Source organism: Apteryx mantelli, chromosome 3 (assembly GCF_036417845.1).
Source record: "Apteryx mantelli isolate bAptMan1 chromosome 3, bAptMan1.hap1, whole genome shotgun sequence".
Classification (NCBI taxonomy): Eukaryota; Metazoa; Chordata; class Aves; order Apterygiformes; family Apterygidae; genus Apteryx; species Apteryx mantelli.
In genome coordinates, this window is record NC_089980.1 from 91,946,588 (window position 1) to 91,972,077 (window position 25,490).

The 25,490-nt window shown below is 34.9% G+C and overlaps 1 protein-coding gene across 1 annotated transcript in view; it reads right to left on the reverse strand.

Annotated features, from left to right (window-relative positions):
• Positions 1-25,490, reverse strand: part of GRIK2 (glutamate ionotropic receptor kainate type subunit 2) — a 429,339-nt gene that overhangs the window by 132,399 nt on the left and 271,450 nt on the right. The window contains exon 11 of the mRNA XM_013948819.2: positions 16,280-16,503. Coding sequence (XP_013804273.1) covers positions 16,280-16,503 — 224 coding nt within the window. The remainder of the gene's footprint in view (positions 1-16,279; positions 16,504-25,490) is intronic.

A 25,490-nucleotide genomic window follows, 5' to 3' on the forward strand; every position in this document is an offset into this window, starting at 1 on the left:
CCCAATTTCTAAATTGCTTTAATAACATAAAAACTATGTAAAACACATTGTTTATACATCTCCAGAGATGTATCCAATATCTCTATCTTATTTAATTTTTTTGAACTTAATCTGATTCACTAAATGAACCTAAAATGGTTAAAAAAAACCCACATCTTTCCTAAGCTTAATATATAAATTAATATATAAAATGATTTGCCACTCTCCTACCATTTTCCTTGACCTGCTCTTACAGGTAAACTGTCAAAAATATTGAAGAGTAATTTCAATATAGATTTTTTTTTATAATACCCCTCCCGTTGAAAATCTTCAAGAAAGATAGAGCAACACAACTCCTAGAAGCTGGACTCCCGCTCTGGAACTCAGAAGCTATTATCTAAGAAAATCAGCAAATCTGCACCTGCTGATGTAAGAATACAAAGAATATGGAGTGTGCGACAGCAAAATGTTAGCAAGATTTTGGTTCAGTGGTTTGAAATAGCACGTGTGTGGATATTTTCCCCATACTCCACCATGTCATGAAAAAAAAAATAGTAGGAACCTTTCATATTTCATATATTTTAAACAAGAAATAACAAAAATATGTAAGCTTTACTGATCAATACAATTCACCTGGTTTTGGCTGCATAAAGTTTGTGATTTATTTCCAAAGGTCTATAACCTAAAAAAACTACCGCTCCTGTCATGTACTTAACCAGGTTTTGTAGTGTTTCTAAACTGAAACAACTTTTGGCAAAGGTGGACTGAGTTCCCATAGTTATCAAGTTGACACATTTTCAAAGATTATAGTTAGTCAGTCTTCCTGCCTCAAAGTATCTTAAAATTCTATGTAAAAGATAGGAGCTACACAGGCATTGTGTTAGTTCATCATTTAATTTTTTTAAAATAAAACACATATCAACCACTGTATCTGTATAATTACTTTTAAGTTTTAACTATAGTGATATCATATGCTGTACTTGTCTATTTCTCCAAATGTGTGATATCAGAATAAAGTGGCCAGGAAACATTTGACATAGTTTAATACAACAGTGTGTTTTGTAATACCATATTGGCCCTGAAATGCTGTAGTTTATGCTGTTCATTGCTCTTTAGAGGTTTAGAGATAAAATGCCATAATGTTTTCAGTAATAAGGGAGTCATATGCACTACAGATTTGAGGATCTTACTAAGCTGGGCTAAGGGTATTTTTTCTGGTAGTTAATTTCATCTACACGTAATAAATTAATAATATACTACAGTGATTTTTAATTCTATTTTAATAACATATTAATAAGTTAATCAGTATTTCTCTTTGAAAGAATAAAAGATAGTATAAATAGGAAGGATACATGAGAAAATTAAATGCTCCCTTATTTAAAAATGAAACACTTATATGACTTCCTCAATACACTTAAGTGTTTGTCAGAAGTTTGAGGGAAGTTGAGAATTGCAGAGGACCTCCTGAAGGCACAAAATGAAGTATAAAATTATATTTTGTAATGTAAAGATATATGGACTTCTTAGAAAAGGGTGGGGTGAGTTCATTCTAAGGTCTTACAACTAAACTGGCATTTCATTTCAACATGACAACTGCCTTCTTGACAGCAGATTAGTTCAACATTGAGCAACACAGCAAAACAGTTATCTATTTTAGAGTAAATAATAATTCACTGTTGTCCTTCACTGTACATTAAATGTCACCCATCAGAGTGACAAGAATATGAAAATGATTACACTAGAATCACTACCTAAGAGGACATCTGTTAATATAGCCACATTGGACAGGTTTTTACATACAGGGTAAACGGTTAAAATATTTTCAAGAGCAGCACAATGTTTCTTCTTAGTATTTCTGCTTGGTAGATCAGAATGTCCTTTAACCATAACAATTAATCTATAAAATACAATAGTGGTAATTTTGGGTCATGTGGCATATTTTAGAGTACTTATTTATACTATTTTTTGCATTTATATGGCACTGTGAAGCCAAAAAAAAAAAAGTCTTGTCATCACAAATTAAGACCCTGAGGACTGTTGTTTTGTGGTTTTGTTCAAAGGAAGAATCAAATCCTTATCTTTTTACAATATGCACCTTAAGGACATTAAGGCAAAGCCTCAGAAATGCCAGAGGGAATTCTTCACCAAGTACATTTTGTCCCAAGTAAATAGCAGACTATGTGAGAACCTATCTGCAACTCAACAGTGTTGCTTTCTTGCTAACCTGTGACTCCTAACTGATTGCTGAAGGAGTATAATAACTTTCAGATTTGGGGCTTTAATATAGATTTATCAAAATACATCTGAAAACAAGGTTTTTTTACATAGTCATAAATTAATGATTCTTGAATTTGTTTTTATTGTGGAAAAGAAATAATTTTCATTTAAACTGCTTTTAAAGTCTTTTCAATGCTTTACTGTCAATAGGAATCCAAGCAATTCTCTGAGCCTCTATGAATACATCTATATCATTAAATGAAGGGAAAGACTTGGGTTTCAGCATTTGCATGCAATCATCCATACTGTTTAGTTGTTAGCACACTCCCTGTCACAGTTTTGGCCTATGCTAAGCTCATTCAGATAATGCCCAGACATAGTTCAGAGTACGGGTAGGATCACCGGGATGATGTAAAAGCTAAGAAGAGAAAACAGTTTAGTCTTATGGACACAGGCTATGCCATATCACTTGACCTCTGAGCCAGAAAGTAAGCCCTGGACCATTTAATTGGCTAGTATATACACAGTCTTTAGGATCAATCATGCTACTGTCAAAATCAGTGAAACCTTTCCCATTGACTTCTACAGGAAAATGATAGGACAATCATCTATTCAGGATAACATTTGATTACAAAATGTTTCATCCTTTCTGATTATTCTGTGATTGGTCTCAGCATTACCCCTGCGCTCCCTCCCCCAATTTAGAACTAGTAATTTTACAAATATTTCAGTTACTACTGTTGTCCTTGCAATGCACTTTTTTTTTTTCCAGAAAAGACCAAAGAAATCAAATGCATGTCTCACTTTAAGTTTGCAAGTAACCTGATCTGAAGTAAAAAGGTCTACTTGTGTACTTAGAGCTCTGTACAGGAACTCTGCTGAATTGCAGCTCCACATCCTGGTTGGTGGGTAACCACTTGAAACTTCTTTTGGGCTTCAGTAGGAATCTAGAAGCCTTTCTCCTACCTTTGAACAAAAATGTGAAGTCTCAGTAGGAACTGACCTATGAAACGATCAGCTGGTTACAAACAATACACCAGTGCTTCCTTCACTGATAGCACTGGCCACCAGCAACTCCCATCCCCACACTTTCACCACTTATGTTGCCTCTTTCATAGCACTATCAGTGAGCTAGAATTCACTCCTCAGGCTCCACAATTTGATATAACCTTATTAGGATACTAAGTGTACCAGGGCTTGCCTTGGCCCAGGATTTCTTCCAACCTATTTTTCTATGAAACTGTGATTCCAGAAGCAGTATTTCAACAATGTAACGATTAGAGCCCAAGTGCTTCTGGGCATACAAGGTAATTCATTCTTTCCTATAGAAAGAGATTATGGCTACTCCTCTTGCTCTCTCCCTCTCTCACTCTGAGGCAAGACAATGCTACTAACTTGTTCATTACTGAGAACCATTAATTTGACTTCATTCTTCATTTAACCCTGTCCCTTGACTCAAATGTATTGCTTTTAGTTCAGCACGGCCTATCTGAATCTAATTTGTTGTCTTCTCTCTGACCAGACTGCCAAAATTCATGTTTGTTACTTAAACATCATCAGAGAGTTTCACTTTTCAGATTCCCAAAGTTATACAACATATCTTTAGGGATCTGGTATATGTGGTATAGGACCTATAGGCAACCTGTATCTTTGTGGAAAGGCAGCTAGTGAATTCTCCCACCTCATGTATCTGCATAGCTTTCCATTAACTTTCAATACTAACAATCACATCCTTTTTAACTCAAAGTAATTTGAATGTAAATGTTAAGATTTTCTTGTTAATTTGTTCTTCATATTCACTGTTCTTCCCCAAGAGAGAGACAAAATTGTAACTGTTTTTAATGCCATTACCATAGTCCAAACTGTGCAATGCTTCCACCAGTATCATTTGACTGTCATCTAGGCTTCATTGAGAGCAAAGCCTCCAGGTCAAAATTTATAAGTCTTTCAAAATCCTCCTCAAAATTCAGTTGTTTTGTAATGTAGACAGTAAACTGAAAGTTGGTTATGCCTAGGTAGCTCATGAACTATGACTGCTGAACTTGGCTACTTATGAAATGCACTCATTCTGTTATTTTTTTATTTCATTTTCTTCACACCTTGTAGGAATTTTCATTCCATTTAACTATTTAAACTATATTTCTTCTGAAATGTTAACTCTTTAAAGCAAGCACTTGCCATTTGCTATGTAACTGTGCAGTGTCCTGCAAAATGAGACTTGAGTCTGCTTTGCAGTGCTCTTGGAAAATTCTACTGTATTATGAAAAAGACCAATTGAGCTCTTCATACCACCTAGAAATCTCCACTGCCTTCCACCTGTGGAGTCATTTACACTCATGCAAAGTAGAGGCGCAACACCATCCTCTTCCATGCTTTTGACATTTGCTTTGCACAAGCACAAATGGCTATACAGTATGAAAGTCAACGGACGATGAGGAAGGTGTTATGAACTTGAACAACCCTGACTGACATTTAAGCTGTAGGCAGAATTGGGCTTCTCATAGCAGAACAGAAAGATTTAAGGAGCCTATGGTATCTATCTAGTGACTTTATCTAATTACAGTTACATTTGAAGCAAGGTGAAAATTCATTTCACTGCAGTAAATGAAGGGCACACTGACCAGGACTTTGACACAATTAACTACTCACTCTGCACTAACGTGCCTGTTTAGAAGAAGGGGAGAGCAAGAAAGAGAAAGTGAGGGAGAGAGGTGTGTGCAGGATAAATATAACTAATTAAAATCCTTTTTCAGATATTTTTGCAACTTGACATTATCTTTGTCATGCTCTGTGATCACAACAAAACAGTGCGATGTAGAAAATTCTGCTAACTGCTTCCATTTTTCTTCTGGACAGGGCTCATTAGTTACATTGTGTCAGCCACAAAACCAGAGAATTTTCTAAGCAACTTGGTGGAATTCTTTCACTGGAACTTCTCTAAACCTGCGTCATACTATAAACTAGAACCCTTCCCATTTTCACTCCAAAACCACTACAAAAAAACCTGTTCCACAACAGAAAGTAACTGTTGCAGTATCTGCTACCTGAAGACTGCCTTGTATCACTGGTGATAGCACTACAGTACAGAAACACTATATCCTTACTTCTGCAAAACAGATAAATAACGAATGGGTATCTCATTCTAGTGTAAAGCTAAAGCTAGTTCTTATGGGAAAGAACAAGAAACTCTTTAAAGATGTAGGTGCACAAAAACCATTTCACACAGATGGGAAAGCCACTATATAATCCTTTTTTGTTATCTTCCACTTCACTGTCTACCCCATGAAAAATCTTCCACTCAGCATTCCTGCTCTACACAGTTGAGGAGGAAACTGGAATGTAAATAGGCAACAGCTCTGAGTAGAATGCTTTTCTTTTAGTCTGGTGGAATTATATATATGACTCCATCAAGCTGAAGTAACTTTGCCTTCTTGGCTTTCCCAGCTAGAGGCTACCTGCATGTAAAGTCTTTATCTGCGCTAAAGTCTTTAGGTGGGTCCTAACTGGTGGATGCAAGTGCCACACAGGTGTAATGGTTATGATGCATTAAAAAAAAAAAAAAAAAAAAAAAAGTATATTGGCAGTAAATAAATGCTAGAAGGATTTAAACAGGTCTATTTAATAAAAATTGTATATATTTAAACTGCTCTCCAAAGTGTTAAAAGACTGATTAATGGTAAACACTTTGAGATTTAAAGGCTTATTATTTTCAAAGAAAATCAATTATTTCATTCACAGATGATTTTTTTTCAACTATGATGCTGAAAATTTTCCACATAGTCTAATTCTTTCCCTGTTAGAATGCCACTTGTTGCTAAAGACCAAACTTCTGATACTAGTGTACTAAAAACAAAAAGACAAATACTCACCTTGGATCTTAAGGCTGAAAATGCATGATTAACTTTACACTAAAGCAATTTCACTACCACTGGAATTAACAAAGGGTGATTTCCAGAGGGGAAACAAAAGCTTTTGGAGGACAGACAACTGAGTTTCAGCATCAGAAACAATTAAGTACTACTTTTGTCAGACCGGTTTCTAGTCAAGCCTTGGCAGTGCTTGAATGACTTCTCCAACTCTAAGTCTTGAAGCTAATGAATTAAAGACTGAAGGTCTGGATCAGCCATGTAAATTTATGGCTAACAAAGCCAAATCAGAGACAGAAATCAGAGACAAGTAATTCTCATACTCTTGGGTACAGGATCTTCAGCATCTATGGAATAACCTTACTTATCTCCAATATGGAATATCACTTACAGACAACAAGTACTTCTTATTTACTTCTTTTAAAAATCGGTATAACTGTTAGCTAGTAGTTTTTCCCTCCAAGAAAAAAAAAAGCTCTATCTTTGGAAAAGGCAAGGTTTAGGCAAGGTTTTCCCCTGCCCCTCCCCAATTTAGATCTATTTACATATTTCTGGAATACAATGGATAATGATGATTGATAATTAGATGAATTTAGCAAATCTGGTTTTAGCTAAATTTATGAAAAGATAACTAAATTGATTCCAGTTCTAAAGTCAGAAACTGATATTTTATTTTAAACAATGTATATTCTAACAGACATTTTATGCACTACAAATAATTGAACACTTGGCTATTTAGTTAAAAATATTTAAAAGTAGCCTAAGATTGCATCTATACTATTGACATTACCCAATAATACTCTTGCTGATTTAGAGAAAAAATAAAAGAGTAAAATCTGTGCAATGTTTGGATTATCTAGGTTCTCCTATCCTTCAAGTAATCTTGAAATCTAAGAATTTAGAGGTTAACTCTGAAATGCTATCCTAAAGAAGCTGCTCTTTTTCTGAACATTTGTAGCTAGGATTTTATTTGGGTTTTGTAGCCATCATACCATATTGACTTTGGTTTATGTCTGTTTCTTAATTTAAATGAAAAAAAGCAATTAATTGCATATGGGCCCACACATTTAGCAAATAATGCACCTTTTCATATGTTTGGTTCGGTTAGTGTAACAATTGCCTTTCAACTCTTATAGCCATTTTTATTCAGTATCATCATATATTTAGTAAACAAGGCACTACCATGCTTCTGGGTCTTCCAGAAGCATGGTAACTAGAAATTATGATGTCAGCTAATTTTCAGTTTTCCACCTTACCACTCTAATCCCTGCATTTTACTTGAAGAAGCCTTTCACTGTTAACTCGAAGTGTTCCAAACAGGATGTACAAGTGAAATAGCTTGAATAAATAAAATGTATCCTACATGAGCTTTGCCATTCTGAAATTTTGGGCAAAAAAACAAAAGCTCAGCTGCCAGTCAAAACCATCTATTGATACAACAGGCAGTCTATGTAAGATCAGTCACTGATGTTAATGGAAAAAGAGTCAATCGGTTAACTTCCATACTTTCAAATTACCACTCTAAATATGTTTTTTTTTCAAGTAAACCACTTCATATAAGCAATCTAGTATTTTTCTATCTTACTATATTTGCTGATAATTGGTAATAACTTAAAAATAAGGACAAACCATTGCATACCCTACTACGGCATGAAGATCTTCAAAACCCAAATGAAATTAATCCTCAGATTACTACATACCTTTCTCAGAGAGAACTATGGGATTATTTACTAATGGATGGCAACATAGTACATGGAGACTAACAAATCACTGTCCATGGTCAATATGAAACATTATTATGTATGGTTTTATAGGACTTTTGACAAAACAGTCTTCAGATACTGACTCACCTATAGGCTGCTTACCCAAGGCATTTCAAGAAACAAAACAATGCAGATGAGACTTCGCTCATAGTTAAATCTAATCACATAGAGACAGCCCCAAAACCACTAGGAAAAATGTGACTGTTCTGACTGCCGAGCTACTTTCAAAAGCAAATTCCATGGTGTGTTAACAGTATTTTAAACTTGGTCATACAGTGTGAAAAAACAACAGAAAACTGGAGACATGTAAGCCAAAATATAAATATATGAGCTAGTATAACACGTGTGAGAAAAGAAATGATGATACCCATAGTATAATACCTTCCAACATCACCCAGAATGTGCTAGGGATGAAAGGACTGCAAACACAATGATTAAACTGTTGCAGGCTGTTTGAAGTTATGCCTTAGATGAACAGTTAACAGTATTCAGGCAGATGTCTGGCAATGAACTGTATGAAGCAGAGTGAATGAAACAGGACAATTCTAGTCAGTCAAGGCTCAAAATGGAAGCAGGCCAGAAAGCCATTCATCAGTGAATACTTAGGAGATTTTACTAGTAAAGATGGTCTATCCAGCTAAATCCTCTGGATGAACTTTAGGGGACAATCTCTGGATCCTATAATAAGAGGTACTGTTAAGATTCAAAGGAATAATAAATCTCTTCAACTTCTGATATATGTGACTAGTGAAATATACAGTGTAACAAGATGTAAATGAGAAACTGGAAACAAGAGATTATGCTATAAAAATAGCCCAACATGACTTTTGATACAACTTGCCATCATTAACTCTCAGATTGCAAAAGAGGTTTTGTTACAACTTTCTGTCAACAGGGAAATGAAATATGTGCTCATAAATGTATAATGCCTATCTATAACAAGGCTTGAAAAGTCAAGTCAGAATGAGTACAGCCAGAATGAGCTGTCCATCTAATTGGAGATAATGATCTAACTACCTGAAAGTTAATTCCTGTCTGTGGATACAGGGGCTTAAATAAAAGAAAATGAAGAGATTTCTTGACTTGCTATAAGTAAGAAGACCAAATTCCTTAAGGATGAACAGAATTCTGATTCAGTTTAGCCACTCAAAAAATGTTCTTGGGCAATTAATGGTACACTGAAGAACCTTGTGATGGCTTTCAGAATAATGAGAAAAACGTTACACTACTATACTTTTGATTCAAAAAAAACAATTTTCTGATTGATCTACAGAGTAAGAAGCAAAAATTGACATAAAACATTCTGATGGCGCAAGTGCTATAAATGCATATTATAAGGTATTTTCCTCTATTTTGTCTGAAAGTGGATTAAGATTGATATTAAATTAGTACATATCTTGCAGAAGCCACCAGACCCACTATTCAGCTTCCAAAAGAGGCCTCACTGGCCCATTAACTCTACAGAAGACAGTCTGGTTAGACTACCACAGAAACATTAATTTCTTGACAGGAAAAAAAAAAAAAAAAGACCAGGTATGCTGAAATGAGCATATTCATATTCCTTAAGTTGCATATCGAGTTTTAGCTAATGAGGGGGTTCTATACCTTTCACCAGCCTGATGAGGCAGGCTGGTTCTGGGTACTTCAGCCATCCTCAGTTAAAGCATTCACAGGATTTCAGCAGTCATTTTGCTGCCAATAGTTTTTTTCTTTCTTTTGATGCATGTTAAGTATTGTCCAGGATGTCAGATTGATCTACCACCAACATGGCACAATTATGTTAAAAAGAATAAAAATAAGTATTTTTGTCTGCAATCTGTAATGGTGTTCTAATAGAGGCTGTTATGTAGATGTTGTGCTTGTACAGACTGCAAGACCTCTTGATACTCTTGTCTCTTCTAGAACAGGTGAAGGAGACTGAGAGCATTCAGAAGTGATTCAAAAGAATCCTAAGGGGTTACAATGAAAAGAGTCCGTACTCAGTTGTTTATTTATATATCAGGTATTCTACAAACTGGCACTGAACACAGATAAATCTCTTGTGGAGGAGGCTGTCAGGGGACTGCAGTATCTTTCAGAGTGTCAAGCTGCAAAGTGAAAGGCTGCTGCTTGACTCTTTGCTATACCTGTCTTTCTTTTAAACATACATCCTCATCAACAACACTCAGATTCTTTAGTCATTTAGCTTTGATCACAACCTGTGTCGTAACTTACCAAAATAACTATACAAGACCATTTAGATTATTATAATTCCAGTATGCTTTGCACTCTTGATATAGAAAAAAGATGGAATGTAAGATCTGTGTGCAGACCACAGAAAATTAAACTTAAATACTATTATAGATAGGCAAACTCTAGAGTTTTATGGTAATATTATATGGCACAGAGCACAGTAAACTCCCACTCTATTTGATCAAGTTAAAGCTGTCATGTGCATTTTGTGAAAAATTATACTCTGAAATATCTGAACACATTTGAAATATCATATGCAAATCTTGCTTACGTTGTAAGCAGAGAAATGTTTTAGCAGATTTCCAGTAACTGTTGTCCAGGCAAGATAGTTACACAATTCCACTGCTATAACATATAGTGGGATAGATGAAGTGAAAAGCATGTGCTTAAAAATTTGCCCAGGAGTGCAATAAAATTAAGAGCTAATTAACATGTCTTCTTTATACTAGCCTCAGTTATCGAAATTCTATTTAAATGACAGAAATCTAAAATCAAATCTGAAGTAAAGGAGAAGAAATAAAATCCAGAAAGTAAGAAGGTTTTTAAAACATTTTCACATAATATTAGGATTTCTTGGTATAACTAAATAAACCTATCAGTTAGCAAACAGCTAGAAAGCTATAAAAGAGAAAGAAAATAAGCTCTTGCCATGCCACCCCTCCCTGGTTCACTTGACAGTAAACCACAGTGTTCTGGAGGCTGGCACAGGTGCTCTCTGCTCACAATAGAGATAATCTCTAGTGTTACCAAGAATTTGTTTTGCAACCAAAGAAATGATATGCATAGAAGCAGACAATTCTGAATCTGTTGGAAGCAACTAAGTAAGGGTCATAAACTGCAACTTCATTTAATGGAAATAAAAATCCTTGACTTTGAAATAATTGCCATGGAACAAGTTTGGAAAGCATGTTAACTTTTGGCATACTTTCATCTTTGCCTACTTGCACAGTGTTCTATAGCCCAGTGACAATGTCCTCTCTTGTGTTACAATTCAAGCAAAACTAAATACCATAAGATAGTAAGAAAAGCAGATATCAGGGTTGCCATCTGGATTGTCCTACTGGATGATGAAACCATATCTGAAAATACCTCATAACATATGCTGTAGTATTGTAGGAGATAAGGTTCTCACAAGAAGTATGCTTGTTAAGAGTAAAGGACAAATATGCTAAGTTCCTACTTGAATAAAATTTGACTGGAAAAGCAGTTCCTTCTCATTCTACCCTTGATTCCTTTCTGTCAAGACAGTTTCAAGGAATAGTTTGAAAATCTGCTGGACAAGCTCAAGGACAGAAAACAGCTGATTAAGAAACAGGAAATAATCATGAAGACTGATGGGATGTAAAAGAGTATGTACGTGCTCCACAGAGATATAATCCTCAGGCATCCATTCAAGTCTGAAGAAACACAATATTCCTAAGCTTCTTCACAGAGAAAAAATTAAGAAAAATGTGTGGAGAAATTTTTAAAACTCTTTTCATCTTTTATTATAGTTTATTCCAGCTGGTAAGAGAAAATATAATTGGTGATGAGGCAGTGTTCATTGTGCTTTTATGACTGCTTTCAAGGAAATGGAAAGTAGTCTATACTAAATGCTGTGACAGCTGAAACCAAGACAAGGGCTTGACTTAGGAGAGGAAAGATAATTCTTCTGGAGGGAGGAAAAAGCAGGAAGCCCTCATGTGCAGAATATGGTAGAGGTTAAGCTGAATCAAGCCCTTTAAACTGATAACCCATGATTCAATGTTAGCTATCAGGGTTGTGAGCACAGTTTAAAGTATATTTACACAATAGATTTGCTGATAAGACAGATCAGTACAAGAAATATAAGAGCTCATTAGTGGACCACTTCACCCAGGGTAGCTTATCTGCTTCACAGCTGATCTGTCAGGGTGAAGCATCATGCTAAAACAGGTGCATCTCTTCCAGTTATGAAGACAGGTCAACTCACACTAAACTGCACTGTTGCAGACAGACATGTTCACAGAGTTTACTATGCAGAGAATATTTTAATGTGCAGGGAATAACTTGAAATCTAGAAAATCAGGTGGAAAGTAACAGGATAAAAATATGTAAGTACTTTATTCTCCAATCTGGGTTTTCTGAAAAGATTCATGAAGACATGGAAGTTACATACATATGAGACTCCAAAAAACACTGATTACAATTCATAAGGAAAGCCAGCTGAATATTATTTAAGTTTAATTTTAAAAGTCATGAATTGCAAGGCCCATTTAAATCTAGGATATTTAGCATTTTTTAAAGTATGAAACTGATTTTCTTCACATTCCCTATGACGAATGGGCAGTACTCACAGTTGCCAATATATCAGATTTTCCAGAGACCAAAAACGGGAAACAACTGTTTCATATTCACAAATTAATGGAAAAGAAGGGATATCATGTGTCCATGAGTTTGTATGCAAAAATGTAAGAAATCAGCACATTTCTTAGAAATGAAACAATGGTTTGCATCAATAGACAGAAATAAATAAGAAATGCTACTAATCCTGAGAAGATTTTTGATTGTACAGATCAGAAGAGGAGGCTGTGTATTTGACAAAACTCCAAAGAGGTGTAGATGCACTTTACTCCAGTCTTAGTGTTCCTTCTAATCACACTAACTGTGAGTTCAGCTGGGATTCTAAATTAAAGAAACAAAAAGCAAAGGCAGACACAGAAAAGGGAAGATTTTGGAACTGAAATGCAACAAGTGTCATATGTATCACACAAAGACATTGCTAGCTGGCATCAGAAACAGATCTGTTATTGTTGCCTCAAGAGAAAAAAAATTGCTGTATGATTTTTGAGTTCACAGAAAAGTAACAGGTTTAGTGTCAAGGAGACTGGGTTTATCTATCATTCCTCAGTCTGTAGAACAAAAAAAAAAGGATATTCAAAGAGTAACTATCATAACTATTTAGATTCAACTATCACAATGAACAATATGAGGAAGTGTTCATATATATGGAACAATCACAGCCTGCTGTAATTCCCCACCAGGAATAACAATTAAAGAAAATACTATGTCCTTCAATACACATGCTCATCCCATTTAGAATGCAACATTTGTAATATCAACATGAAGAAATACCTGATCAATTGCTGGGAGTACAAGAAGAAGAAAACAACACAGAAAAGCCTGCTAGCTAGCAAATAAATCTCTCTTCTAGCTTTTAGTTTTAGTGAGCATGTAAAAATTCCAGCTCTTTACACCTGGTTCTCAAATTGGAAGAAAAAAAATTGTTCTTTCAGGTGAAGGTAAAGACTAATAAAGATTTACAGTCCTTTTTATTATTTACACCTTCTATGGTACTCTACGAAGTCTTTTCAGCAATTGTCCCTCCAAGATTCTTGAACCTTTTATTCATTTTTTCAGCTTTGCCTAAATGGGACCATTACTACTAATTATTGGGTGAATTCCAAGTATCGAAACAGACCTGTACTTTCTGTTTTAAATGGATCAAGTTCTTACATCTCAATGCTGTTTGGAAGACATGTTAATAAAATCACGACTTGCTCATGAAACATTTCACACAAAGATGTGAGGTGTAAATCTAAAAATAAATGTTCTACAATGAATACTCTGATGAGCTGTAATTATAAAACATCGTATCATAAAAGACATACTAGGTTCTGCTCCAAACACAGATACACCTTATTATGAAACACATAATTATTATGAAACACTGGTAGTTAAACACTCATTATGGCAGGATTGTTATGAAATAAAAATCTTAAGAAGACACTCTAGACAGACCCTATTAATTTGGTGGCACACAGTCCAACAGTTTCACAACATCAGGACTGAAAAATACATCATCAACTGTGCAACATCTAACCTATAACCCATACTGAAAATTAATATTCAACACTAAGCTGCAAAGTCCTGTTTGCTACCAGCCTTCAGTTAATAGTATCTTCCTCTAAATGACAGAAAAATTTTCCAAATTATATTTGCAAAAGGCTCTTTTACTTCTGAGCACTATGTGCTCTTCTCTCTTTAGCATTCACCAGGAGATTATCATTTTTGCTTAGATCTGTTTCCCTGTATGAAAAATGGGGTCAGAAAATAGTACCACCTATTAAGTCTTTCTGCATTATGAAAAAAATCTGTAAATTGTCTTACATAATCCTAAACCTTCTATTTCTAAATGTGTGCTCAATATTTGATTGTACAAGTTAAGAGGTATTGAAATTCTATCTCTAGTTTTGAAGGCTAACATAAACTTACATGTAAAAAAAGGTATTTTATACAACTCTACAAAAGCAGACTCCTCTACTCAGTATCAAACATATTTTGTAATGCTTTACAATGAAGATAATGCTTCCAAGTACATCAGTATTTTATATTGCTGGTCCCAAAACCAAACAAGTGAAAAAGTTCAGTAATAATGCTCTAGTATATTGTGCTTCTTCTTGATACTAAACATTCTAGTTCTGTGAGTGAGATTAGGTGACTGAACCATATAATAAAAAAAGCCTGAAGAAAATATATCTTTCCTACAAAATATAACACATTTTCAGAGTGTAAGTAGGAACTGAGCCATACAGCTCCTGCTAACATCAGTGGAAGCCGCCTGTCAAAAGCACTGTGCTTCATGCTGAAAATGTCCTTTAGTGGTAATAATAGGGTTAAAACTTCTGTACATACACATAAATATTTTACATGAAGTGCTTCACAAAATACTATTCGTGATTTATGCTCAACTATAAATCCTGTACTTTCAGAATTATTTGTGTTATAGGAACACCTCAGAAATTAGTTTACTGTCTGGTTATATAATACACTAAAATCTATTTTTTTGTAAAGAAGCTTCCATCGTAAGTTTCTGGCTCTTTAAAGCAGGCTTTTAAAGAAGGTACACAAGTGAAGATATTCATTACAGAATGTGTTTCAGTGTGTTATCTAGATGACTTCAGTATCTCAGGTACTTTATGTATAGATGATCTTGCTGAATTATTTATAAACTTTTTTTTCTAGAAATACTACCTTTGCATTTATTAGAGAAGTAATACAACCTCTCCAAAATGAAGGGGATATTAGCAAAGAAATTGAGAGAATCCTGATATTAATTCTAGCATTAAGGGAAAAGAAAAATATGAAGACTCTACTGTGTACCAGAGAATGAAATCATAAAAATTTGGGGCTGAAGTGGGACTGCATTAAACATATGCTTCTAAAAATCACTGCTATACACAAAAAAAGGTCTTTTTAAAGGGAAGTTCGGGATAAAAGCCAGCATAGTTTATATTTATTTTATAAAAAAAAATATTTTAAAATGACTACCAGGGGGACTCTGCAAATGATATTACATTCAAAAGCCTGCAAATTGGTGATTTACTGCTCTGGATTCTTTTTTTTCTTTTTTTTTTCTTTTTTTTTTTTTTTGCTATCACAGTAAGAGTCAAAGTTATGACATGCAAGATTGTATTTCTGTGAGCATCTGGGGTCAGTTCCAGTTAATTAACAATGAAAAGGTAAAATATAATGGAATTTTTGACAACAGGACATGTTTACCCACTTGTCTATATTGAAGAAAATAGATAAGAAGTGTTTAAGGAGCAATAGAGCCCTATATATCAAATCCTTTTATAATTTAACAATTGTCTTATTGAGGTCCTTAAACCTGGAAGCTCAGCTAAACATGCTTCCAAAAATATTCCAATCTGGATATTTAAATTATGTGATCTATTTCAGGGATCTCACCTAGCACACAATTAAAAACTGGTTATTCTGCTATTTTACTTCAAAGATGCCGATATACATCAAGTAAATTATTTGGGTTTTTTTAACATGAAGAGGCCCGATTTGGACATCTTGGATCAACATGGGCAGCTAAGTACCTAGCTTCAGATTAAGCACCATAGCATCAAACTAAATCATGCTAATAAAATAAGTGTGTTGGCCCCTTCCTTTCTAAACACAGCATGAGTGGGAAAAGACATTTCATAAATTTGCTAACGTCTCTCTATTTGTAAATAAAAAGAGAGAGATAGCTAACATACTCAATACTTAGTGATATAACAAACAAACTGGAGACTCAGCACGTCAGTGGAGTAAATTAACAGTGAGAACCCTCATCATTAATTCTTGTTCTGTACATCACAAAGTTAAAATATAAGAGTATGAAAGTAAGAAATTTTTTGTGACTTTTGACAATTATTAGGAAGAAAAAGATGGTAACAATTGCCAAAAAAATCACAAAAGTTGACATGTTACCTGGCTATGACAAAGAGCACACAACTGACACCCAAGTAAGCCAGCAGAATATACATCCAGATATCAGGGGAGAGAGGATTCAGGAAGGAGAAGACACCCGGGTTTGTACCATTGGGCTTGCGGTACAAAATACTTATTCCAAGAGTCATAAAGGGCTTGGAAAAGTCGATGACCTTCTCTCGAACATAGGTAATCGCCAACGGTGCAACTGCAAGGTCAGCTTTCTGTTGAAAGAAATACAAAAAGAGAAACAGGCCATAAGTCAGAATCAACAGGCAGAAGCAAGCAATCAGATTAAACAAAACACAGACTTTATATGGAGGAGGTTTGCACTAATTAGGCTGAAATTTAGAACTCTCCTCTTCCTCTAATAAGGAAACGGATTTATTCTAGTTCTTTATGCTGAATTAACATAGTAGCATTTAGGGAAACTAGAGAAGCTATTACAGGGATAGAAAAAAGTGAGGTAAAATAATGTATCCTGCAGAGAACAAGATTTGCTATTACATCTTTTAAAACTCATTTTAACTGTACATATCAATGTATATCTTTACTTTGTTGCTCCTTCACCGTGCTCTTTAAAAGTTATATATTTGTGAATCAAAAGTGAATATGCTTTTTCAAGTGTAGGGAAATGGTAAGCAGAGAAAACAGCTGTGCTTAATTTAGCATAAAAGTATCGGGACACAATGAAGAACATTTTAAAATGGGAAGTGCTGCACCTGCAAAGTTATTACAGGGAACAATTTCTAATAAGATACATCTGTCCTTACTAGTTTGCAGAAATAACGAAAAAATTCCTTTGTAGCTAATGGAATATTAAGCAAGTGCAGTTTAAAATTAAATCATACAATAGAGTATATTTTGCCAATTTACATTTAGTTTTATTTATTTATGGAAATAATTCTTGGGAGATTAGTGAATCCTCTCTATTTTATTCAAAAAGTAATGGAAAACATAGTGATGAAATCAAGCTACGGGATCTACTTTTAAATATCTGTCAACAACTGTTGAAAGACTGCTATGCCTGTGTGTATATGTATATGTGTGCTCCCATACGTGTGTGTGTGTGTGTGTGTGTGTGTATGAAAGAGGAAAGTTCAGAGTGAGAGAATATATAGTACACAACTCAGCACACTGCAAATGAAGATTCCTCAGTAAACTACATGTAAATACAGGTATGTAATGAGAGAGATGGTACAGCTACCATGAAACAATATGTTATTTGAACAGCAAACCTGCAAATAACACCATTTTCAAAATGACTGTCCTAAACCAAAATCCACAGATTTTGGCATCCTAATAATACGGTATTAATTCATAAATGTATATATTTTGTTCAGTTGGTATTGGAAACACTATATAATGCTTAAAATCTCAAATAGTGTTATCACATTTCAATGTTCCTTTGTTTTTGTTGCCTAACATTTCATGCAGTTCTACTATACTTTATTTTTTTTATGTGCATTTATGATATCATTAAGTCTCTTCTGGAAGTACACATTTGTTACTATGCAAAACTCTGTTGACAATATATATTTAATTTACGAAGGTCTCAACTGTCAAAAACATGATGCATGCCTCATTTCCGCCAATATTCAGAACTTATAGGTATTAATCAGAGCAGCAAGGCTTTATTCCACAGGTGAGTTTTTATGGATTGCATATTATTGATGAAATTCCATGTGATGCACAAAGAAAAGAGTAGAGTAAGAGAGTAAAACTAAATTTGATTAAAAGTTACAGAGCAACACAAACAAGTTTGAGAAAAATAACATCTCAGACTTTTGGTTTGAGGCAGGTAACAGTCCTTACCCTTACAATTTGGAGCAATCTTACTAGAAACTGTCAGAAGATAGAGCTGCCCAAAGATAGAGAAAATAGATCTTTTGGAAGGCTTTTGGTGGTTGTGAAATGTCTTGTCTTAAAACATGAACTGACCCTTAATTAATCCAACCTTTGACCATTAGATGAAAACAGAACAGCATACAAGTAAATATAACTGTCCTTAGCAGAGCAAAGTTCTAGGGAAACTACTGATGCAATCAGAAAAATAACACAAGACATAACACGCTTCATATGGCAGAAAGGAGAATCTGGGAGGGACTGACCCAAAATATAGGTCCCTACACTGATATCTCAAGATTTTCTCCAGGGCACTGCTTCATTCCCATTTTTCACTCAAAATTCAGAATGATTAACTTATGATTGCATGATGAGGGAAAATTCTCCCTCCGGTTACATGACTGGATATTGACCTTTAAGATTATAATATTCTTTTTTTAAAAAATACCTGAGCACCCTATTGTCATTTCACATACTCTGCACCTTTTTCTCCAAGCACCTCCAAAATCCATGAAAAAGGCACAAGTCAGAGAGCAACGTTGCTTTTGATTGGCACTAATGTATACTATATGGGAAAAAAAATATTTTTATAAGTAAGTTATTGGTTAAATTTTAACTTCTGAAATTAATATTATAAATATTACTTTCAGTAGCAAGTTCTATATTAAATTTAAGAAATTACAATACAATTACAATGTACGGCCAGATTATTCCATAGAATGACAAAATAATTTACATTGGAAAGGACCTCTGGAGGCCACTTAATCCAACCTCCTGTTCAAAGCAAGGCCAACTTTAACATTCAATAAATGAACACAATGTTATGACACTGTGTAAAACAACATGTAAAAATGGTTCCCTGGAACTTACATTTTTCACAATGCAATTAATATAAATAAATAAAGAGTACCACATGAAGGTGATAAAACTTTGTGTTGGAAAAAAAAAAGGAAATAGAAATCTTTTATTTTTATGGAAAGAATTCTTTCTCTTTTGAAAGTACCTACATAACTATGGTATCAATGAAGAGAGAATTCATAATTTCAAATAAAATGCAAATTGAAAAATAAAAATAAATGCATTCATCCTTATACTACTTCACTCTCAGCAACAGAATTGTGTATGGCTGAATTTTAACTATTTCTTTCATCCACTGTCAAAATGTACACATGAAATCTAAGTGTAAGAATGATCTGTAAATTCAAGGTGAAAAACATTTGCATTATGGCAGAGATCCTTATGTCAATCTGGCTATTGTGCTAAACTTACAACTCCATCTTCTAAAACCAAACAGAGGCTATAAACGTGTTAACAAACAGACTGATTTTGCAAACCATGCATGATGATTCCTGCCTAGTATTAGCATTTTTCAGACATAACTTACTAGTGAGCGTAGCTGGGACACCTCCTCCTAATTCAAGGCACAGACTGAATCAGGGTAGACATTAGGCAAAAATATAGAACAGAAAAGACAGTGAATCATTGGAATATATTGGGAGGTGAAGCTGCAAATCTCTAACACTGGATCATTGACAGCATTTATCTGGTATAATTACTGCTGCCCTATAAGCGGTAAAGGGGAATGGACTACCTGATCTCCTGCGGGCCTTCCCTCATGATGCTGGATTATTTTACGATTTCACTAAAGCTATCAACAAAGCACCTGCCACATACAGTCAAGAAGCAAAACATAGCTGTACCTCTCCACCCTAAATTTGATGCAAAATATGACATTTTCAATATAGTTAGAGTGCATAAGTGTGTATCTCTATTAAACTAAATCTCCCCACTGCAGACTTCAAATATATGGAGAAGATTTTTCATTACATAGTAACATTTAAAAGTACAGTAACGCCAAATTATGTCAGGTACCCTTTTTGGAAGGTCAGTCATTTTTTCAGTTTGTAAATTCATGGTGAAAGATTTATACTGACCTAAATGACTGGAGGGCTAAACACTAATAGTGGGTGAAAAATTATCTTTCATGGCTATCAACTCCTGGAAACAGTCACAGCAGCTACCATGATAGGGTCTCCACTATGGCTGCAGTCACTTGGGTATTACTCTAGCACTCTGGTCACTACATCTCATATGCCATTATATAGATTATTTAGACGCTAAACAAATTTAAACAAAAATACAAAATATTGCAGACACACACTGATCACAGTGATCTCCACTATCATCTTCATGGTGAAATGTGATTTTTTTTTTATTTGTATATAATAACACTACATAGTAATTGATATAATCTGAAGAGGGATTCCACATCCAAATATACCTGAAATGGGGATGAAAGCAGGAAAGCAGCAATTAACTGCTATATATTTGGTCAGGAAATGGATCCGCTACGTTCTGTGCTTGACAAAAATCCAATCTAACTGTCAAGAATTATACAGATAATTTATAAATAGTGGAAAGGATCTTTGTTTTATGTTTCATCCAAAAGACTGCAGTTCCAGCAGCACAGAACTGCCTATGAGAGTATCCTACCAATATGATTTAGATGCTGCTTAAGAAAGTAGGTGGTACAATTGGTCTAGGTTCAAAAGCTAGTTCAGATCAGAAGTGAAAACAAATATCGACTCAGCCTGCTATTTCATCCCATATAAAACCACTGTGACATTTAATATAATAACTGTAACAGCTTCATTTCAAGAGACAGATCACAACTGAGGCAATGAAAGAAGAGGAGGGAAGGGTTACCAAACAGAAATGAAATGCATAGGCCAGATAATGAGTAAAAACCTGAGCTAGGGCTGGTCTCAATGGCTGTACTAATCTTCCGCTTTCTGAAGAACAGAATTCACACTTCTTCCACAGGTGATAAAAGAAATTTAAGAAAGGAATGGGTTGAATGTTGGGGGGGTTTTGCAAAATTATTGATTTCAGTGACTCTGCTTCAATATTCTTGAACTAGAACTATCACCACAAGAACAAAATTTAAGCATCTCAACAAAAATCTTCAACATCTTCTACTTCTCAGCTGTGGAAAGGTTTGCCTGTCTTGCTGCCATGAGCAGCCATAGGATGTTCCCTCAGCAATGAACACAGGAAGGTGCAGGATTTATTCCTACTACAGAAACCCTTGGGAACCACAAAAAATTCTCCTCCTTTGCTTCTTCATTTACTTTTTACTTCCAAGCTTGATTCACCTATTACTGACTCTAATTTTCTATTTTATGCAAAGTAAGGTTCAAAGAAAAAGGTTCTGTTCGTTTTTTCAGCTTCATAGTGCCGAAATTTAGTATATAACCTCTCAGGAGACAAGCTTTTACAGTTACATCAAATTCAACATATGCATGTGGCTACAGCTAACTTCAATAAGAATTCTGCACACAAATCTTGAGTAATATATGAGCCATAGCGTGTATAATAAGTTGATTTTTGCAAATACTGATATTTTGGATATGAAGAGTAACTCTGTAAAGAATAACTAAGAGAAGTTGTCACATTAACGTTTGGAGAAATTGAACTTTGAAAACATTTAATAACTTCTAGCAGTAGTGCTGGGGAAGAGGAAAAGAAGCAGTGATTTAATTTTCTTTTGATAATCCTCTCCTGAAAAATTTTTGGCTCAATTCAAAGGAATGAAAAGTTAAAATACAATCTATACTTAACAACAAAATGGCTAATACTTATTTTTAATTAGACTGTAAAACTACAGAATATTCCCTCATAATAATGTAAATGGAGTCTACTGGTAAGAATTTTGCTGATAACATTTTGTATTTGTGCAGGGGGAATCATATAATCGATATCCATTTTCAGTCATTTATACATTTTATCAGTCAATACAATCACACTGTGATCACACAATGTAAATAACCAGACACTGCAACTGCATTTTAGTAATTTTACTTCTATAGATTATGGACAGTAATGAATCTACTGTATGTAACTATTTTTAAAAGGAAACTATATTCTAAAAGAAACAATTCATAAGGATTCTTTTTAATCATCCAAGCATGCTCTTCAGCCTAAGAGGCTACAAAATTTCAGCCAATGAGTAAACTCAGACCCCTGGAACTTGGGGGATTGTTAACAGGAGAGTTGAACTTCATTCACATTCTCTTAGGACAAAAGGCATCCTTAAGCTGAACAGAGGAAGGCTAATGCCCAACTTCAATTCTTTCAAACCCATCTAATGGACTCTTAACTCAGAAAGAGGTTAGGTATTATTCCTATTCACAGAAAATTTGATTTGAAAAATTAAGATCTGCAGTTTGGTTTAAGTTTGCTGTCCTAAACTGGCTTGTTTGTACCATTACATAGCAGCAAATTGCACACCTTGACAAAGGCTTCTGGTCTTGAAAACAAGACCTGCACTTCCTTTTTAGATCACTCGGATTTTATTAGGGGATTATTGTTATTTTAATCAGCCACTTACTTACATTATTTTAATATAAACTGGTTTTTGCATATTTCCTACTAGCTTTCATAGGATCATAGGATAACACATGTGGGAAGGGAACTCAGGAGGTCTCTAGTTCAACCTCTTCCTCAAAGCAGTGTCAACTATGAGATCAGACCAGGTTGCTCAGGGCTTTATCCAGTCAGTCTGGGATCGAGACTGCACAACCTCTCTGAGCAACCTGCTCCACTGCTTGACTGTCCTCATGGTGTGAAAGTTCCTCCTCACATCCAGTCAAGCAGTGGAGGAGGTTGCCCAGAGAGGTCACACAGTCTCCATCCGTGGGGATTTTCAATTTATGCCCGCTGTCTTTTTCCTCCTGCTATGCACCACTGTGAAGAGTCTGGTGCCATCTTCTTGAAAACTTCCTTGCAGATAATGGAAGGCTGCTATTAGCAGTTCTTTACCTTTGTCAAATTTAAGTATCACACTATGAAGTCCAAAATGGATAGGCAGACTAGACAGCTGAGCTTACATAATGTCAAGGCTTCCTGTTTGTGACGTCCTGATTTGTATCATTTAAGATTAAATTAAATGCTAACAATATCATATAGAGATGCAACTTTAGCAGCCATTACTTTATTATCACAGAAGTAGGCCTCATGACAGTTTCAACAGCTACTGACTAAATTTACAAAATTTTTTGTAACTAGTGATCTACTTCTCAGTATGTACTGTTCAACAACAAGAAGTTACTGAAAGCCAGGAGGTTTTCTGAATAAGATGATACATTTTACTGACATCTGGTAATTTTTCATAGCTGTTTTACTTCCTTAGACATCCTTCTGTGAGAATGGAACTTTGTCAGGACTTTGGGAAGTTGTGAAAAGCTGTGGTAACTAATAACTGAATCAACTACAAGCCCTCAATTATTTAAAGAGGAGGGTCCTGCTTTTATCTCTGAAAAGTTCATCTCTCTAGAGATCTAGATCTCCAGAAAAACTCAAAAGGCTCTGCACAGTGCTGTCCACTATAATAGCAGTAACCTGCTACATGAATTTAACTAGACTAAGAAAGTTGGAATCCTTACTACTATGGCTTTTAAATAGAATCTAGTGTATCTTCTGATCAACCGAGCAGTGTCTAGAGCTGATTTTTAGCCTCTTTTTCTGTTTGTTCCTTTGTTATTCTCTGAATGTTTACTCAGGGGGAAATACTAGTACTAAAAGTTAATTAATTTACATTAATTTGTATTATTTCTTCTTATTCAAGCTTTGTAAATCTGGGTATTCTCCTAGTGCAATCTCATTTAGCTCTGCTAGCACTGATTAAATCAAATAGCTGCACTTACGGATAAAAGATAATTCCTACAAACTGACAAATGCTGCAACATTACCCTTTAAAAGAAACATTGCTCAAGAAAATTACCTTTTCTTAACTTTCAAATAACCATACTAGATTTTTAGGTAAGGCATAGAAGAGGAGGAGTACTCCTTCAAAACAGTCACAAAGTTTCTTCCTGTTGGTTTATAAGCTACTGTGTCACTAAAGCATTTTGCACAAACTTTGTTTTTAATCAACAGTTCCACAAACTGCCTGATGGGGACTAGAGGCAGCGGACCAAGAAACTACTTCTAGCAGTAAGATGGCTGACAATAAACTGCAACGATAATAAAATCTCAGCCTTAGTCCTTATGTCTCCACTCCAGCAGAGTTTTCCACAGAGGGCTGTTCCACTGGCCTGTTCACACAACAGACCATGGAAAGGTAGACTGCCCAAGACAGTATTTACAACAGTCTAAATATTGTGGCTCAGGGTTCAGGAAAGGGAAAGTCACCTCTTAAAAAGAAATAAACAGCGTAAGAGTATTTAAATTAATTAAACTGTTCAATAAAATGAGGATTTAAATTTAATAAGACTTATCCAAGCTCTAGGCATTATTTAAATACTGAAAATACCAGGATAAACTAAACAAACAAACAGCTTTAAAAAATAAAATGAAAATCCTAAGGATGAAATCTGTGGTGTTCACATCTAAGTTTATGATATTTATACATGACAAGATCTATGAAACACTGAAAAATGTCACTATTGTTGTAAGTCATACCTCGTATTTTGTGAGGTTCTGCTTCAGACTCAAAGACAAGAATCAATGAATGGATAAGAACAACACAGAACAACATACATGACAACAAGAAAAAGCATTGATCAGCATGACAGGCAGATGTAGATATATTTATATCCAACTTTTTTAACTGCTAAAAGAATTTTGGGAAAGGGTAGGAGAAAGTCTAGAAAGATCTTTTGGAGATTATTTACAGGGAGAGTTCCTCCAAAGTGGGAAGACTAACATGTAACAAAGCTTTTTGAAATTCCAGCAGTTCAGTCATAGAAATTTTCAGTCCAAAACAGTTACAGGAAGACCTTGATCTTCAACAGAACAGAAGATAAGGAAAGGCTGTAAGAGTTCTGAAATAATGCACTCATATTTGCTATTAAGTAAGAAGGACAAACAGATAAATATGACATACTGGCTAAGCGTCACTTTTTTTTTTTTTTTTTTTTTTTTTAGACAAGAGGATAAAAAGAATTCACATTGGAGTTCTCTGAAAAAAGCAATGACCATCTAAATAAGGAAAAGATGATAAATCTGTAGGTATCAGCTATAGTGTCAGCTAACAGTCTCCTAGTCTACAATTGGGTATTGCCCTGTTTGCTTCCTATTGTCTGCTGAACTTCTAAAGATGCAAGTAAGATCCTATCTTCTGACCCTAACAGCAAGTGTTTGATCCATATCCATGCAGCTAAATTCTCTTCTATCTCAGAGAAGAGTGGCTTCATCCACACTGCCTTTGGGAATAATCTAAGGCTTGGGCATCTAAATTACACCCAGGCACTATCTGGGAGAGTGCTGACTGGCATGGACCAAATACATTTTAGGGAGAGTGCCAACAGTTTATATGATTGTGTGCCCATGAACACATTTTTACCGTTTGTCTCTTTAGGTGCAA